Raw genomic sequence first — 20,720 nt, 5'->3', positions numbered from 1 at the left:
ATTTTACAAGTATTTTAAACAGTTTACATGATCAGACATTATCAAAATGATTTCACGTGTTGGTCATTTTGTTTGCAGCCAGGAAAGGAGACAGACAGATCGAAGCACAAGTGTGTGTCAGTCGGCTGTCTGTGTACGCGACTCGTCTGTTCTGTTGTTTGTTAGAGGACACAAGATGTAGATCACATTCGTTTTGGTTGGCATTTTTCAGGGCAGGAATCTCACCAGACAACTGTGAAACGTGTAATGTCATCATATCTGTGACATTGTGTGTGTGTGTATGTGTGTGTGAGAGAGAGAGACAATTCAACAATGAGACAAAGTAGAAAACTTTCACTGTAAACCCTAATGCTCAAAATAATGCATTCGAGGACTTAAATTAAACAAAGTAGTTCAATCAAATTAACTTGTATGCGTGTTTAGAACTTTCTTTTAGTTCACAAAACATATACATTTTAAGTTATCTAAATTGTTACATTGTTTTGAGTTTTATGAACTTGTTTCATTTAATTTAGACAAACTTAAATTTAACTGAAACTGGGCTGAAATTTCCCCAGCATGCTTTGCCATTGACCTCGAAAGAGACAGCAAATGCTAAAAATAAAGTGTTACACAATGTTTTTTTGTGTGTGCAAGATTAATGTTATGTGTGAGATTTAGTAATTTAACGTTTAGTTACGCTAATTTTGAAGAGTTTCTGTTTTGTGGAGTTTTTTTGGGGGGGTTACCATCATGAGACGAGTGGAGCATGAGCTCAGTTTGAGAACAGGTAAATTATGTATATTGCCAAATTCATTCAGCAAGTGCTATGCTATCCTAATGCTGTCAAGCCATTGTGTTATCAATTTACATGTTAGCATTTACTAAATCAGCTAGTTAAACCTAACCCTATTTAAATTGAGATTGCATGATCATTTTAAGTTAAATTTATGAATTAGCTTACTCAAATATTTCACAGTGTGTCTGTAGGCCTTCTTTATATCTCATTAGGCCTGTATAACCTCTCTCTCTCTCTCTCTCACACACACACACACACACACACACACACACACACACACACACACACACACACACACACACACACACACACACACATTAAACTATCTCGTCCTCCTGTGTTTGATATTGTCCACCCCACCAAACCAAGGTCTGCACGCCACTGCATTTTGATTTGACAAGTTTTTGTCTAAAACCCTGTTGGCAACAAACCATGGTAATCCAGACCAGCGTTACCGTCATGCAGGATATGATATTATTTAGGTGACTACAGCTATACATATGTTGGCAGTTTAATAATACAATTTTAACAAGCATCGGTCAACACTGAAGCCACATGTTCAAAACTCTTCACACATTCAGTGAAACAGAAGTCTATATGGACTAAACTGTGAATCATTTTTCATCGCTTTCACCGAAAATGACCACATTTCCCAAAATCCATGAGCACTTTTGTCATTCATCTGAAAAACACAATACATTTGCAGCACCTTTTTCAAATGCCACTGCCTTTATCGGTTTTGAATCAGAACGATGGCAAACTCTGTGCATTTCTGGAGGAATTATATTGAAATGTAAAATCTTAGCAGAATATTTACAATGGAATTAAATATGAATTATTACAAACACAACTAATTGCAATGTCGGCTGAAAGCTCAGGTAGTTTATTTTTTTTTCAGTCATTTTTTTTAAATCGGGATGGCTTCAAAATGATTTTGTTTGAAAATATGGATGAAGGAAGACACATGGAGAAAGAAGAGTGACGTTTTTTTTTTCTTTGTAATTATGATTGCTTTGATGAAATTATTTTTTTTGTAGTAAAAAACTAATTGCTACATTTCTCATTCAGTACGTAAAATGAAAATATGTTATTCTTATCCTATAATGAAATACTGATTTATGTGAAAAATCATGTGAAAAACTTTAAAGATCAAAGTTCATCATTCATGTAACGGTCCCTAAAGATCCAACAGGGATTCTAACTAACACTTCGTAGTTAACTTTACTTAATGTCTTAACTGAATTGTAAACATCTAGTAATCTGTACTATTCACATACTGTCTTGTTTATTCAGAAAACCCAAGTTAAGTTTAACTGATTGAAAACTGGCATTTTGTCAGGGAGAAAAATACTCACCATTATGGTGATCAGTGTTCCCTTTGGTTGGGCACTTTGAACGTTAATATTATTATAATTCTCTTCCTATTGATGCCATGATGCAACAAGAAATCAGTAATTTCGTGTCAAAGGAAGAGAAGTAATAAATAGGTTGCTTTTAAAAGTTGACCTAGCTTCTGACTGAATAATTAACAATAGTTCATTAACAAAAGCAAAATTATGTCACCTTTTAAAATCAATCTATGTAATACTTCCCTTCATGTCGTATAATGATCATGTACAATTTAATTGCCAACACTTAAGTCATAAACACCTGTGAAACTTTAATTGGATTGATATAATCCCTCTATGTTTGTGAAAATATCTTGCAGTTGATCATGCTTGAGTCCTTTTTTTAAGGAAGTCCAACTAACTTGATTTGACAGTGTAGTGTTTTTAGGTCAGTGTGTTATGAATGACATGCATGTTTTCTGAATGAAAACTATTTGGCCCAGATTTATCTCGGTAATGCAGACTGTATGAAGAGTTTTGACTTAAGTATTGACCAATGCTTGTTAGCAACTGAAAAAAACTGAAACCTGCTCAACAAGATTCTCTTCAAACTGTCTTTTTGCTATGCCAGTAAACAAATTAGAAAACTGTCTATAAAAGAAGAATGTCTGTCATAGATAGTTGACATACTTGCACAGAACTGACATTCACAACGCAACATTTCCCCCAGTCTATCCAGACCATGCCAGTTATGCTCATTTTAAAGATGATGATCCATCCATGAGCTCATTAACATATGACCGCCCACATTTACAAACAAAATAACATAAAATAATGTATTCTTGTAAAATAATAAATGTAAAATTAACCCACTGTCCTTTGTTCTTCCAACGTGAAAAAATACTGTAGTATATTATAGTACAATTTCTCTAGTAAAGATACTACAGTAAATTGTAGTATTTACTACACTTTGTTAATTTACTGTAGTATATTTACTATAGTATGTTTCAAAAACACTACAGTATTTAGAGTAATTTTACTATAATATACTGAAGGGGTTGTGGCATACGCCATGTAGTTTAGGATCAGACTGATGTTCTCCGATGGATACAATCAAATGGACAATAGAGACAGAGCGTATTTAGGCCACGCCCACACCGGGGGGGGGGGGGGGGGGCAATCAAACACTCTCCATTGACTTTGCATTGCGTGAAGTGGCATCCTTGTCATTTCGGACTTATAAAAAAAACAGAAAAATGTCTAAAAGCTGATTTGTGACAATGTGTACAGCAAACAAGCTAAAAAACACAGAAATATGTTTTTATAAGCTGTCGACCCAAAAAAAACGAGAGTTTAAGGAGACAAAAGTGGATAAAGGCAGTAAAACGTGACGCTTCAGCAGAAGAATGGGTAAATGTGTGCAGTAAATATGTTGCCACTGTTAAGTCAAATATCCAAATGTCAGTTTTATATATTATATTTCCTGTTGCTGGTTACGTTTTCCTGTAGTGTGTGTACTTCTCAGTGTAATATAACGTGTTGCGCTCTGTCTAATGGCCTGTATCCACTTTTTTGTCCTTTTTTGGGTCAATAGCTTATAAAAACTTCTGGGTTTTTGGTTGTGGGTTTTGTTTAGCTTGTTAGCTGTACACTTTGTCACATATCCGCTTTTAGACATTGTTCTGTTTTTTGTCATAAGTCTGAAATGACAAGGATGCCGCTTCACGCAATGCAAAGTCAATGGAGAGTGTTTGATTGTTTTCCCCCCCGGTGGGCGTGGCCTTCAGATTATGACTTGTGTCGCTCTGTCTCTATAAAACCTGATTTCTGCTGCTTTATTATGACACGGTAAGTCTGTGAGACCTGCTGCCATGACGACAATATCAACAGAGTCCCCGTTGCTGTAACAACATGACAAACATCTCATCTGCTTGGGATACTGTGTTTAATTAGTCTAAATTAGGCCCTCCACGCTAACCGTCTGTGATGTGATATAAATAACTCACCTCAAGAGGGAAACATAAACATGTCAACTCAAGAAAAAGCGACGCAGAAGAATGCTTATAAGTGTTAAAAAATAAAGTCAGCATTAGATGCTGAGATTTGTGCGATGGTGGTCCGGTGGGTTAAACCATGGAACTGATATGCAGAAGGTTGCTGGTTCGATCCCAGGGGTCACCACCAGTGTGTCCTTGAGCAAGGCACTTTACTCCATGTTGCTCCAGGGGGATTGTCCCTGTAATACGGGCACTGTGAGTTGCTTTGGATAAAAGCGTCTGCCAAATGCATAAATGTAGATGGAAGTTGCAATAGTCTTTTCTTTCCTATTGTGGCGTATATCTCAGTGAAATGGCTTCTCGGACAAGAAAAAATGTATTGATTGGATGGTTGTGGTTTGCTATTGGTGGATCTCATGTGAGTGACAGGTTGCCCCGCCCTCGCCATCAGAGAAGAGATGTAAGAGGGAGGGGAAGCTACGAACAAGTTCTCCGTTTAGGATTAGAACAAATTCAACCCAAGCGCTCTTTGGTGACGTGGATGATTACGCTACTGTTGATCATCTGTCCATCATCGTATAAAGCCCGCCCTGATGATTTGATTCGTCTGAACATCTCTGGTTCGAGCATAGTTGCTCCACAACGGATCAAGTTCAGACCGAACTTCCCGACCTCAAATGTTGTGGGCGAGGCTAAGTTCGTATGCATCCAGGCAATCATTTTCCTGGCATGGTACAGTAAACTTCAGGCAGTTTATAGCTAAACTGCACGCTGTATTTCTTTTAGTTTTAGTTTTATTTAAGCTGATTAAAAGTAAAAAGTAGGACACCAGACCGTTGCCCTTTTATACTGCTCTGTTTATTTTTTTTATAAATATTTGAGGATTTGGCTGGAAGGAAACAGGTCCAGGAACTGTTGGAAATGGACTTTTGGATCAGGCGCACAAACTCACCCTGTGCGGCGAGAGTTTCTTCAGTTCTCAGTGCATCACCGGCAGTCAAATGAGAGTAGTGTTGCATGTCTGCACACCCACACATGGGCATGAGAGATAAACTACACCTCTTCTGTTGTCTACACAAGCCACAAACGCCTCATTTCACATTCACATTGTAGAGTTTTTGTGTGCTTATAATTTCAAACCTGTTGTTTGTAGTTTCTGCATACAATGAAAAAAGAAAAAACAAAGTGTATTTAAAAGTAATTAGAGTGAATGTGGGATGCACACAACTCCATATCTTCTTGGTTGATTGGCCGACAGTGGGACTTAAAATAGTTTTACCAACACAATCTCATTGCAATTCTTTTTTTGCCAATTGGTGGCTTATTTGTGCAATCTCAATCTTTTTCGCCCAACCTTCCTGCTTAGCTTTATTTCCAAAAATGATATATTTTCCTACGAATTCATACTGTAATTGCGATCCGAGCCATTTTCTGCCCTCCGCCATTGCATGGGTCTTGCACAAAGTATTTGGTGCATGAAACCATGACCAAACCCTCTTAGAAAAAAATGGTGCAAAAGCTGTCACTGGGACGGTACCCTATAAAAAGGTATGTACTATTTAGGTACTAATATGCACTTTTTAAAAGGGTCCCGCCCCAGTGACATATCTTTTTTTTTTCCTGAGGACCTGTTTACACCTGGTATTAAATAAAATAAATAAATACTTAGATGGTGGACCTGCGCCTACACTGTAAAATCCAACAGCTGTTCTAACTAACACTTTTTAGTTAACTTTACTTAATGTCTTAACTTAATTGTAAACATCTAGTAATCTTTCCTGTTCACACACTATTCCTTGTTTACTCAGAAAACCCAAGTTGAGATGTTTTGATTGGTTTGAGTGAGATCTTTTTGACAAGCAAAAAAACCCCTCACCATTATGGTGATCAGTGTTCACAGACTAAACACGTAATGCGTGTTTAAAACGTTTTCTAAGTGTACATGAAGAATGATAACGGTATCGTTTCAAAACTATTTCAAAACCTATTTCAAAGTTGGCGTTCTCAAGCCACCAAACACTTCTTACAACGGAAATGAATCGATCAAAAACATACTTTAGCTGGACAATAACTTTTTTCTAGAGCTGCTGTACAGCCAAAACTTCTCTCTTCCATTAATTTCCCTTAATCACTGTACAGCTGACTTGAACCAATCTGTATTATAAAAAGCACTATATAAATGAAGATGACTTGACTATTAAGATGCGTTCTGGTCGATCAGATCGCAAGTAGACGAGGGAGACACATTCCCGTTTACACCTAGTGTTTTAATCCGTCTCTTTTGTCCACTTTCAATCACTTCTGTCCTGATTTCTTCGAGGTGGGTGGGTAAATGTATGGGCTTTTTCAGATCTTTCAATCTAATGGACAAAAGAAGCTCATGCAATTTACATATGAACGTGAAAAGATACGATGGAAAACATACGGCGAGCATCAGCTTCCGTTTCTGCTCTGACAGACACAAGACCAGTGTGTGTTAGAGATCAGGAATGGTGAGAGAACATTGTGCGTGGGACGTTTTTCATCTTCAAGCCAAACTTGGGTCTCCAGCTGATAAAGTTTAAATCCTGCCTGGCTAGTGTGCTTCCCATAATGTTTAGGCATTTGGTAAGTAGGAGGAGAGTAGATGACCTTTTGGGGCTGTTTGAACACAATCGACCACATGAGTGTTTACACTACGAAAGCCACCAAAACGCATCTTAATGGGTGTAAATCAGGCCGCAGTGTAGTGTAACAATTTACACTTAATCAAGCTTCAAAAACATGACTGTTTAAAACTTTTTCCAGTCAAAAGACTGTCTAGCACAAACCCCTTCCTTCTTCTTCTTCTTCTTCTTGAAATTCTGATTGTGATTGCATGCTAGTCTGAAAACCAGATGTGTTCAGGCGCATTGTTGGTGCATTGCTATTTTGAGGAACTGAAAACAACTGCACCAATGACCAACAAAAACATGGTCTAAAGTCAAAAGCGCAGTATTTTTGTGTTATTTAAAGGGATAGTTCACCCAAAAACGAAAATTTGATGTTTTTCTGCTTACCCCCAGGGCATCCAAGATGTAGGTGTCTTTGTTTCTTCAGTAGAACACAAATGAAGATTTTTAACTCCAACAGTTGCCGTCTGTCAGTCGTATAATGCTTGTCAATGGGGTCTAATTCTATTAGAGAAAAAAAAACATGCACCGACAACTTCAAATTAAACCCTGCGGCTCGTGGCCACACATTGATGTCTTAAGACACGAAACGATTGGTTTCTGCGAGAAACCCAACGGTATTTAGGTATATTTAGGTATTTGTCATCAGCTCTCCAGAACGCCATAACTTCCTGTGAGTAAGGTCAAAATACCGGCCGGGTCATAGATATGTATACGTAGATTCCTCATTAGTGCCTGCGCGGATCGCTCGAATGAGGAATCTACATATATATATATATATATATATATATATATATATATATATATATATATATATATATATATATATATATATATATATATGACCTGCCCGGTATTTTGACCTTACTCACAGGAAGTTATGGCGGTCTGGAGAGCTGATGACATTCGTCTGATATGAGGTGAAATAATAGCATAAATACCTGCGAGAAAGCGATCGTTTCGTGTCTTAAGACATCAATGTGTGGCCACGAGCCGCGGGGTTTAATTTGAAGTTGTCTGTGCATGTTTTTTTTTCTCTAATAGAATTAGACCCCATTCACATGCATTATACGACTGACAGACGGCAACGGTCGGAGTTAAAAATCTTCATTTGTGTTCTACTGAAGAAACAAAGACACCTACACCTTGGATGCCCTTGGGGGTAAGCAGAAAAACGTTTTCGTTTTTGGGTGAACTATCCCTTTAACGGGTGTGTTTGTAATATACGCTCTGATTATTACACATGCGGAGGGATGCGTTTTTTATTTGTTTAAAAAACAAATATTTTTTAAGTAAACCTGACTCTCCATTTTCTTCCACTCCAGATACGGGTTATTCTATATATATTTTTTTATTTTATTCACTTACGAATGTTTTCATTTCATTTCTGTGTAAAGAACTTTGAATTGCCACCGTGTATGAAATGTGCTATACAAATAAACTTGCCTTGCCTTGCAGCAGCACACAAACATGCCAAATATTAAAAATAAAAGGATTCCTCATATGCAAATAGCGAATCCGACATGGTGCGAGCGCAACTGGCTTTTAAAGGTGAACTATGTAGGATTTTTGCAGTAAAACATCCAGAAACCACTAGGCCAGTGTTGTATATTTTGTTCAGTTGAGTACTTAGAATATCCCAAATGTTTTCAACTATTTGTAAATCGTGAGAAAATTGCTATTTTAACCAAGGAGCCGGGACGTGTGAGCTATGCGTGTGAGGGAGTCGCCTGTCGATTGCGTCATATCTGCGTCACCCTCGGTCTCCGGTTTTATTCAGTGAAACACTTTACTCTCACTGCATTGTGAACAAGTGTCATAGCAGCCGCCGAGCGAACGTCATAACTTCCTTTTCAACACACTCAGATATATCTAATACGATAAACAGAGCTGTGTTACCTCACACTCAGCACTGGAGAAGAGGAAGTGCCGCCGGCAACCGTGTCATAATAAAAGTCCCGCCAGCGACTATGCCATAATAACAGTCCCGCTCTTCAATCGCTCCTGCGGCCTTGCTCAGCTCCACAACACTCGCTCCTGCTCTGCTTCAGACTACAGTAATGTTAATAATCGCATTCATGAACATGATTTCTGCCCGAGTCCTATCCTGACTGTTTTCCACCGGCTGTGAGGTGAAGACCACATGTCCCGAGATTCTGCGCTCAAACGTGGCGTCATCAAACTACGCCTTTGTTTTGAACAGGCGACCTCTAGTGGACGGAAAAGTTACATAGTGTAGCTTTAAAGGGAATGGGAGATGAGGCTCTGATTGGTTAATTGCACGTTACGCTCAAAACACACCCACGACTCATTAAGAGATTAGGTACAACACTTTTGGACCATGTGCCGAGCGGGCCGACCATTTTTCCGGTCGTTAAATGAGCCAAAGTGGATTCGAACCTTAAAGATGCCTTTAGACCATGTGCTCAGATCATTAAAATAGGGCCATTCATGTTGTATAGTAAAGGTTTAATGCATTAATGTGTAGCCTGGTTGTGGCTTTTTTTTTTAGTAAGACGTTGTTGGAAAAGCCACTTTTGATAAACTTCTAGTCATAATCTTGTACCATCTGTGCTAAATACAATGGTATTAATGGTACAATGAGGCCATATACATACAGTTAATAACGTACAAGACAACTTTTCACAAGATATTTTTTTCCTCTCTCCAGTGTACAGGGTGTGTACCGAATCCTGAAGTGTGACTTACACACAATCTTGAGAGTATGTAGGCTACTGTACTTTTCTCTTGGTCATGAACAGATGATAAGTCTGTTGACTATCTTATCGCCGAATGATTAAATAGATTAGCTCAGTCATTTTTCACGTGGCTAGTGAAAGAGGATTAGTGATGGGAAGGTGGCGCTGCCTCCCCCCCTGATGTTTAACCAAATTCCATTCTTAATGCGGCATTTGGTGTCACATGGCTGTCCTTGGACCTCACACAGCAGCTCCAGTGGATGGGCTTCCGATGCTGGGACAACACAGGGTTAAAGGGTTAGTTCACCCAAAAATGAAAATTCTGTCATTAATTACTCACCCTCATGTCGTTCGACACCCGTAAGACCTCCGTTCATCTTCAGACACAAATGAAGATATTTTAGTGTAAATCTGATGGCTCTGAAAGGCCTCCATTGGCTCAATGCACGGTTCACTCTCAAGACCCTTAAAAGGCACTAAAGGCGTCGTTACAAAGTCCATCTCACTACAGTGGTTCTACAATAACTTTATGAATCGGCGACAATAGTTTTTGTGCGCAAAAAAACCCTAAATAACGACTTATATAGTGATGACGATTTCAAAACACGGCCTCATGAAGCTTCGAAGCGTTATGAATCAGTGAGTCGAATCATGATTCGGATCGCGTGTCAAACTGCTGAAATTTGGCGATTCAAACTGCTGAGTCGACTCACTGATTCATAACGCTTCGAAGTTTCATGAGGCCGTGTATTGAAATCGTCATCACTATGTAAGTCGTTATTTAGGTTTTTTTTGCGCACAAAAACTATTCTCGCCGATTCATAAAGTTATTGTAGAGCCACTGTAGTGAGATGGACTTTGTAACGACGTCTTTAGTGCCTTTTAAGGGTCTTGAGAGTGAACCGTGCATTGAGCCAATGGAGGCCTTTCAGAGCCATCAGATTTACACTAAAATATCTTCATTTGTGTCTGAAGATGAACGGAGGTCTGACGGGTGTCGAACGACATGAGGGTGAGGAATTAATGACAGAATTTTCATTTTTGGGTGAACTAACCCTTTAATAAAACCTTATATCTAACAACTGTGAGCATTTACACAGGTTATCACAATCAGACCGATACTATAAGAGTTCAGCCTGCACTGTTTCTGTTGAGGAAATGACACTGAAAAAAAACGGTCTACAGTTAAAAGATATTAATTCTTTGAATAATTATTAATAAATTGCTATCCATATCCATGTAGGTGAACATTTCTCTACCCGTCTCTCTATAACTCTTGTCTCTCCTGTCTGGAACATTTCCATGTGAAACAAATGGCCATGCAAATATGACACTAACCAGAGACCAGCTGGAATGCCCTGCCTCTAAGCGACTGCTTTCCACACCACGTCAGGCCGATCTCAGAGATAAATGACTTTTACGAAGATAAAACTATGTAGATGGTGAGCGTTTGGGCCGTTCCCGCATCAGGTCCTCTTATAAACGTCTGCATGGAAGACGTGCATGCATTTATGAACATATGTTGTGTGATTTCTAGCAGCATTTGCATGTCTCCATGAGTGTTCACCAAGTAGGTTTTTGGTGGGGATTGTGGTGTTTAACATCCTGCACATGAACGTATGTGTGGTTACAAAGCTAGAAGAGCAAAAACGAATATTTCTCACACACATGCATTCATATTTTATCAGTTAAAACACTGCTCTTTAAGGTAACTAGTGTATATCATTGAGTCTTGAGGATCTGCTCTCTGGTAAGCAATCATTTAGCAGCCACTCCTGGGCAAATTCTGGGAAAGAAAACAAGCAGGAACTTGACTTTCTTTCTCTGCTGACAATCTAAAAGAAAAGCTTCATGTGTTAAGTATCAGCGGTGTATTTTCAAGTCCACCTTTGAATCGCCGCCTGTGTACCTGTTTGCGGTGCACATTATTTGCATGCAATAGGCTGGCTTTCGTTCTCTTGACAAGGTTCACAAAATGTCACGTAACCACAAGCTACCAGGAAATTATGGTAGATTGCCATTCAGAGAGACCAAAGCATGGCCTGGATCCTGTGTGGAACACACAAATGTGGTTTGACGAATCACCTTCTGGTTTTCTACTGACAGACAGACAGAAGGTCACCATCAGTGTTGGGTTTGTTACTCAAAACATGTCATTTATTACTCAAGATTGACTTATTACTCCCTGCCAACACACTACTTTTCCATTACACCCCACACAATGGGTAATTACACGTTTAGTTTGTATTTCTTTAGGCAGAATAATAATTTCTATTAATTAATTATGCAAAGCATATCAGTGGCTTCTAGTGCTGTGTTTTCACAATCAATGTTATGTCTCATTCGCTGCTCATGTCACTCATATTAAGTGTGTTCATATTCTCTTCCGATGACTAACTTCCACTGAATTCCATGTTCAGTGTCAACTATCAGTTAATGATTATACTAAGTAAATACGGACGGTACTCATTTAAAATATGTATAGGTTACTGTATAGTGTATAATTGAACATATCTTTCACTTGATAAACTTTTCATTAATAAATAATAATAATAGCCTATTCATAAATGAACATTTTATAACTGATAACATCTTTTTTATATATATTTTTTTATAACTGGACACTTAATTTAATACATAATTACAATAAAGATGATTATGAATACATGTAGGGTAAGTGGAAATGCGTGTATAAACTCAGGCTAATCGGGTGTCTTTGTGCTATGCTAGTACATAAGCTAACTAATACAGACATTAAAGGTGCAGTGTGTAGTATTTATGAGGATTTATTGACAGAAATGCAATATAATATACATAACTATGTTTTCAGTGGTGCATGAAGGCCTCACATAATGAAGCGTTATGTTTTTATTACTTTAGAATGAGCCATTTCTATCTACACACACCGCGGGTCCTCTTACATTATAGTGGCCATTTTGAGCCGCCATGTTTCTACGGTAGCCCTAAACGGACAAACTTCTCTACAGAGCGCTAGTCACTCTCTGCAGTCTCAGACGACCACATCTTTGTCCTGTGTCAGCCACCGTAGCTTCTCTATGTGCTTCGAAAGGGAGGGATGAGCCGTGGGCAATTCACAACCTGACCGCTATGCTGCTAAAATTTACACACTGCATCTTTAATGGTCATTATAACATAGTTCATTTGAAAATTCATTTGAGCCAATGGGATCGCTTGGGGTCCAAACAGAGACCTGATTTTGAGGAGGTTTGTCACCACAAACGTTTCTACACATGATGCATGAAGCTAATAAACACACGATTGCGCCAACATGCGATTTGCGCTATATTTAGTAGATTTAAAGATGTTTACATCAGAATTGCTAAGCAGGTTTATCAATTAACTTATTTCTAAAATGCTACAAATAACATTTCTGCCTCATCAAATGACCAAAATCCACATTGTAGCGCAATCGGAAGTTATGACAAACACTCAATGGTGGTTTACAGTGAGTTTTGAGCATGAGTATAGTATCAGTCTCATAAAAACGTGTAGCTTAATGCTAATTGTAGCAATAATTGACTTGTTACCCAGATACGATAATATTTCAGGATGTATGCTGTCAAAAGAATTCACATAAGGTCATAAGAAAATGTTTTGTCTTGTTTTCTAGAAATTATTTTGATAGTAGGTGGGTTAATGTAACTCGGGATCAAAGCGATATGGGTGCGCAGTCCATGTAAAGTAATGGCATTATTTCCAGCCGCTGAATGTACGTTTTTTTTTTTCTATTTTCTAAGCTAGCTTTGTGTAATGGTGGCGTCACGTGCAAACGCTGTTTAATGATGAGCTAAAGCAACATTTTCGTTCAATCCACTAATATATTTGAAACTAAAGTTTACTTTATTAATTTGCGTTGGGCCTACATTAATAATTTTGTTGACATAACTAATCGGGCAGTGGATAGTTCCCAGCATGCTTTGGAACTGCATTTGGTGTTATTGCATGTGTTTTTCAGTACAAGGAAACGATGTTAGTGTTCAATGTTCGGAAAGGTTTGTGTGATGTTTTTGAATATTGTTATCATTGTGATAAGGAGTGGCCCTTGTGGTTAGACTGTGAGTAGCTCTAGTCATTGTGTGAGCTTTACTCAGTGAGTAATAACTATATGAATGCCAGTACTCTTCTTATTTGTTTTGCATTTAATGATGAATGAAGCTGCAGTCAAGTAGTTTGTTACCAGTAAAACATTTAATGAACGTAATTAAATTAAGGACAACTTTTCCACGCAATTAGGTCGGAACAGGAAGAATTAAACATGTTTATATATATTAAAAAAAGGCTTCCTGTGTCATACTAAGCCGCAATAGAGCAATGTGGTTAGAATGACTCAAACACATTATTGGTTTAATTGAACTTATTTCATTCTTTTTGTACTGACCTAAACTAATTGCGTTAAAGCAGACTATTAAGAAAGCACATGGGTTAAGGTTCAGGGTTAGAACCTCGTTATTATCCACTTATTGCAATTACTATAATGAATACATATTATGTACATGGGGAACAGGTCTGTATGTGTTGCTAGATCAACAACATTTCTCTCAAACAAATAACCTCAACCATTAGCTAAAATTAAAGGGGGAAACCGTTCGATAGACTCCAAAAGTCCAAAGACTTCCCCATAAAATCTGATCTGGATATTGGGAATGTTTTTCCAGGGCCAACAAAGATTCAGGAGCATGTCCTACTCAGCGTAATCTCATATATGAGCATCATCTCATGGGAGTCATTGGATCTAATCCTGTAGTCGTGGATTATAAACACTGCTCAACAATTTCAACAATGATTTCATGGACATCGGGATTATGTCAGATGTATCCCATTGTTACTCCAATCCCTAGATCTGACCCTCTTGACATTCAGGGGTTGGAATGAAGGCAGTCGTGCAGAAAGACGTTTTCCTCTTTCGTCTTCCGTCAGAGGCTTCCTCAGAGGATGAACGGAGGGGTTTCCATGGGGTTGGCGTCTATAAATAGGGCCTGTGCTCTAGCAGGATTTGTCTAGGTCTAATTCAATAAACTGCAGCAACCAGACACATCTGTGGCCCGCGACGCGTCGGCGTGTGTGAAATGAGCAGTGTGATCAAGTGGTTTACTGAAGGTTTCGGTTGCCTATGAACCTAACTCCCTCGACAAGCATTAAATACCCCTCGGGGGTTGTTTCCATGCGGACACCAGACATGGATCTCCATGGATCCACTGCATTTCTCAATGAGACAAATATAGAGAGATGCACGGCACTCGTATTGTGTGCATTTAACCAAATTAGGTCAATTGCATCTGATTCCTGATGCTCTGAATACTCTCCATTGTCCTTTTCAAAATGTAATGATATACGTAAAGTCGGCATGAAATGAAAATCTATTTTCTAAACGCATTTTATAGATCTTATTGTGTACAGTATGTTTCATTTTTTTTAACTTCATACTTTTTGATCCAAACCGGATCTGAAAATGTACAATTTACAATTGATTGTTAATATTTTAAGGCCAATTTAATATAAATTTAAACTGCCTGATACAATTGAAAGATATTCCACCCAAAATGTATAGTAAATAAACACTTTTTTTACTCAATGCACAATGTTCCTTTAAAATGCAATAAAGATATAGTATTTGAACAGAGTAAACATGCATTATCCTTAGACAAAGCGACAGGGGCGTAGCTAAGGGGGGGAAAGTTAGGACGATTCTAAGGGCCCACACACTTTTGGGGCCCCCAGAGATCGGTTTTATTAGTAGTAACAGTACTAGTAGTAATGTATAAATGTATAATCTACCAAAGAGTTACAAATATAAAAAAATGATGGCGCATTTCCGGCAAAATCCAGCAAAACGCTCCACTCATGAACCGCTCACGCTCACCGGTAAAAACTACGTTCACTCATATCCCACTCCGACATGACAATTCTCTGTGCTATAATTGTTGCAACCATTAAGGTATTTATTTTTATATTATGTTAAGTTTTTTTTTATGTCTATGTTGTCAATCTATGTCGATTATGAAAAGTGAACAGCATGAGATAGGACACATCATAAGATGAATGGAGTTGATCAGACATGATTGTGACCACTTCATTAAGTTTTGATTTCTATAAATTGTATCTTAATTTTAATCAATGTTTCATCAGCCAATCGGGGCATTCTGGGTGGAGCGAGCGGACCTTAATTGGTCAGTATTATTAAATTGCAGACAAAGATTTTGGATAGCTAGGTTGGTGTGGTAGAGGGCCCAACATCAAATTCTTTCATAGGGCCCAAAATTGCTAGCGGCGCCCCGGCAAATCGAATTAGAACTGACCTTAAAACTGATCTAAGAGTATAACCACCACTTTTGATATTCTTTAGTCTTCCCGCGGTTTCCATCATGGTGACGAGTGGAGCATGAGCGAACACGTTTATGTAAAATGTTCTATATTGCCATCTTCATTCAGCAAATAGCATGCTCAAATGCTGTCAAAGCATTCTGTTACCTTATAACAAGTTAGCATTTATTGAATTAGCTAGTTAAAGCTAGCCAAGCTTTCACTTAAAAAAATATTTAAATTGAGATTACATCATTTTAAGTTAAATGTCTGAGTTGGTTTACTCAAATATCTAAAGTGTATTTACAGTGTATTTAACCCTTGTTCGTCGTCGTTGTCTTTACATTTTGTAAAGCGGTTACATTTCGTGTTTCCCCAGTTGGATTATTGCCATGGGCTTCTTGTTAGGATTATCTTTGTGTTTGTGTGTTCATGGAATAAAAGCTGCTTGCTAAAAGATCCTCCCCTCTCCTCTTCCCTGCATACCTGCGACAATTTGGGACGTTTGTTGGGTGACACTTTATTTCGATGGTCCAGTTTAGACATTCTACAAACTATAAGCAACTACCATTAACCTTGCGACTACATGTAAACGTATTCTATACTAGCATGAACCCGGTAACACTTTAGAATGGGGAACACAAATTCACTATTGACTATGACTTTTGCCTCAATGAACTCCTTGTTAATACAGCATATTAATAATTAGTATAGGATGTAGAATATGGTCATGCAGAATAAGGCATTAATATGTGCTTATAAATACTTATAAACAGCCAATATCCTAGTAATATGCATGATAATAAGCAACCAGTTAACAGTGAGAATTGAACCCTAGAATAAAGTGTTACCCCGAGCCCTAACCTGAAAGTCTACTAATACTGTAATGAGAGTTAGTCGACATGTAGTTGTTATAGTTAGTCAAAATAAAGTGTAACCATTTGAAAAGGCTCAGTTAGAAGCATGTTGATGCAAAAACACCTGCAACTTGAGTGTTTTTATTGAATCTTACAGTGCTCAAATGGGTAATGGTTGATGAGGAATCTCACTAAAGTCTATCGCTCATTCAAATCTGCAAATTTGTATTACCAAATGAAGTATTTAAAGGTTTTAACAAATCTGAAGCTTCATTTACATCCTTTATTCAAACCCCGATGACTTCCATTCATCTTTGGAACACAAATAAAGACATTATTAATATTTCCTCATCATTTTTGCCTGTTGAAAGTCCGGGCGACCAACATTTTCACGCTTCAGAAAGTTCCCAAAGACATCGTAAAGAAATCAGCGGTTTAACACGATCGTTTTATACGATGAACCGATTTAATCTAGGCTTTTATTGGCATAAAAGAACTGACCAACACACATATTTACACATAAAATATGGCAAACAGAAGCTCAAGCATGCTTGTTTGAGGAGTGAGAGTGAGGTGTTTTCTAATGTGTCACACAATCATTTTTAAAGGGGTCCTATAATAGCCCTATACAAGATGTAAATTACGTCTCTGATGTCCCCAGAGTTTTGACTCAAAATACCCCACAGATCATTTTTTTAAAAGTATGTTAAAATTGTCTCTTTTTGTGTGTGTCGCTTTAAATGCAAATGAGCTGCTGCTCCCGCCCTGTTTCTAGAAGAGGGCGGAGCTTCAAGAGCTCATGTTAGCAGCTCTGATTACCTCAAGCAGACACGCACTGAAAATGTCCGAAATTGTTCAGCCTTTTATGTTCAAACCGGAGCCGGACAATGATGGAGAGACTCAAGAAGAAGTGACAACATGTAGAATGAGACAGGACGTTTCTGAAGGGTTAGTTGATTAATTTATGCAGCTTATGTGGAGTTAACTAACGTCAAGCCATCGATTAGCATATTCTGTCATGCTAATCTATAAATCGCTCGTGTGGGAACTGTTGTAAGACACACAGAGCAGAGAATATCTGCTGCATGAAGAGAGAACAGGTGTAGTTTAGTTTAATTACGGTTATGTTGTCATCTCGCTTTATGACATGCTATTGCATTTGTGTTCGTACTGTATTGCAATAAATGTTAAAAGACGGATGAGCTTGAGCGACTCTCAAATGTGCTCGACTACAACAACTCTTCCTCTTCTCAACATGGCCTTTGTTGCGTGTGCCTGGGGGCGGGGTTTATGTAAATTTTAGCGTTAGTGATGTCACTAAGGGCGTTATAGTTCCTACCAGTCGTTTGTTGTAGTCCTTAAAAAGCGATTTCTGTAAAAGAAAATATCTCTCTTTGCTCTGAACTTTGTGCGACGTAACTTTGCAGACACTGTTTACGCTCAAACAGCAACACTACACACTAAATAAAGTTAAAAAAGTAAAATCATAATCAAACACCCCTTTAAGTTTCCACAAGACCCAATGAGGTTTGTTTGTGCGTGTCAAAGAATCACGGTTGATCTGCCGTTTTCCATATTTGAGTGCTCTATGAGCATTGATGAGAGAATATTAAAAATACGATGACAGCAGGCCTCGACGAATAGATTTCACCACAGTAAAAATATCATGAGCACTAATACACAAAAAAAGCTTTATTTTCTGGGTTAAGATAAATCAAAATCACTGGTTGCCAAAGGAGAGCTCATATCTTTGCATATCTTTGTATTTCCTCTAGTCCCAACAAGCCAAAATAAATATGCCCCACAATTATCAGAAACACACAATGGCATTTGGCATTTCCTGTTTCCCTGAGTTTAAACAAAGCCTTCTTCCAGAAGAGGGCATTCCTGTTTCACTCTCCACACACATCTCTCACACCCGTCCGGGACACACACCACATGCCAAGTCAAGTTTTCATTCAATATTAAAATACTAGAATTACTGGTCCTTGTTCTTCTTTTAAACAGAGGAAACTCCCATGGCAGAAGGAAGCTAAAATGGTTACTAAAGTGACTTCATTAATAATTGAGCAAATTTACATAAGCTGAAAATAATGCAAAGGCTACAGAGGAGAAATGAAAAAGCAATGCTGGGAAATTCTTTGCTCAAAAAAAAAAAAAAAAAAAAAAAACTTTTTTCATACTAAAGGTAAAAAGTTCCCAGGCTGGCACACAGTAATAACACACTTATAAAGGTCTAACGTTTACTACAAACACTCTCAATGTTCAGTGCTAACAAGTTTTATACTGGGGCTGTCGAAAGATTAATCGCGATTAATCGCATCCAAAATAAAAGTTTGTCTTTACATAATATATGTGTGTGTACTCTGTTAATTATTATTTCTATATAAATACACACACATTCATGTATATATTTAAGAAATATTTGCATGCATATACATTTATATAATCTATAATATATATAAATATAAATGTTTTATATATAAAAATAATATTTTTTTCTTAAATATATACATGCTTGTGTGTGTATTTATAGCCTATATAAATAATAATTAACAGAGTAGGCTACACACACATATATTATGTAAACACAAACTTTTATTTTGGATGCGATTAATCGCGATTAATCTTTTGACAGCCCTATACACATCTTTACAGTCATATATACAGTTGTATATTTCATGTCATCTGTAATTATTCATGTGTATATTAAATAACATTGTAAGCATTACATGACTTAATAATGCTTGTTAATATAGCAGTGAATGTTTGATCATGCATATAAATGAATCGCGAATCACAAATCCTGCCATGGTTTGTAGTAGGCTATTACTATAATTAGTATTATTGTTTCTTTTATTGTAAACATATGCCATTAATGATAGTCAACTTTGTATACAATACACAACATGCATCTACAATTTCATCCAGTGGAAGTTGATAAAGCGACGTCAGCATGTCCTTATTAAATATTTATTACTGAATCATGCAGTCACAGGACTGTCGTTTCGCTGCCGGGAAGGCGCGTCTCCTGGGCGGGACTTGACCAAAAACTGTGCGGTCGGTCGGTCGGTCGGTACGAGCCGAGCCACCCGGAAAGGACGAAATATAAAATTAGCACAATTCATAATTTTACTGGAACACAATCTCTAGCCTAAACAAAGTTCAACGGTGCAAAAAGATGAACGCGGAGCTTGTATTTGCTATATGTTCTCAGTATAGCTACATGGAGATCTTCATACATGCTCACCTCAGTAAACGGCATGATTTTGATGGCAGAATGTGCTCTCCAAACACACAAACAAAACGATATATAATAAAACGAAACAATTAGCTATTCAATAGTCGCTTCTATCGTGGTTTGATCATCGTGGGTTGATAAATCTGACTATATAAACACACAACCCATCACCACATGCATTCAGAATAAGATGTTATTCGTTCAGACTAAATGTCACCTTACCTATTCCAGGAGCTGAATAGATGAAGTACAGTGCAGAAGTGGAGAGCGAGAAGAGAAACAGAAGCCCGAGGAATGACCTTCTCCGAAATCTTATATGTGCCGGCATGATATAGACAGACGCAGATCTTCTTCTATATGTTTGGGCTGTATGGGCAGATACGATCCGTTAATAGACCCAGATGGAGAGTCCTAGCGCAAACACGCTGATTCAGGTCCGATGCCGATATGTATCCAATCTAGAAGGTTCACTCCTGCTAGTAGAGTCTCATCATCTCCATCCCGAGTATCTGTATGTGTTGGTCAGGGACAGCGCGCGCACACACACACACACACACACGCACACACACACACGCACACCCTCCTGCGCGCTGCTAATGAATGGGAGCGCATGGGACCTGCGTTACGCGCTTATCAGGGCAGTGAAGGGACCGTCAGCAAAGGAGGGAGGGAGTGCGTGAAAATTACTATGACTTTACAACATTACGTAACGCTGCATGCACTCATGGTCCGGGTTTCAGCAAAGGCTGTGAAACAGAAACAGGGGGTATTGTGACACACACGGTTTAACACTTTCCACAAATGCAAGGATGACGAAACTTAGTGTGTTTATAGTTGCCATATCAACA

At 38.1% G+C, this 20,720-nt stretch overlaps 1 protein-coding gene across 2 annotated transcripts in view; it reads right to left on the bottom strand.

Moving 5' to 3' along the window:
- b4galt5 (UDP-Gal:betaGlcNAc beta 1,4- galactosyltransferase, polypeptide 5) overlaps positions 1-20,482 on the bottom strand; it is a 56,557-nt gene extending 36,075 nt beyond the window's left edge. Inside the window, exons 1-2 of one of the 2 annotated variants that reach the window (XM_079803109.1) lie at positions 20,095-20,480; positions 19,612-19,684 (exon numbers count right to left, since the gene is read on the bottom strand). Coding sequence is in view for 1 of the 2 variants with exons in the window: in XM_079803108.1 (XP_079659234.1) it covers positions 20,095-20,200 (106 nt within the window). In the remaining variant the exon portion in view is untranslated. Of the gene's footprint in view, positions 1-19,611; positions 19,685-20,094 lie in introns of both variants that reach the window. The other variant, XM_079803108.1, reaches the window with a different exon arrangement.
- Between the last annotated feature and the right edge of the window lie 238 nt (positions 20,483-20,720).

The sequence above is a fragment of the Gobio gobio genome, assembly GCF_949357685.1.
Source record: "Gobio gobio genome assembly, chromosome: 21".
In the NCBI taxonomy this organism is placed as follows: Eukaryota; Metazoa; Chordata; class Actinopteri; order Cypriniformes; family Gobionidae; genus Gobio; species Gobio gobio.
This window is presented reverse-complemented; position numbering and strand designations above follow the sequence as displayed.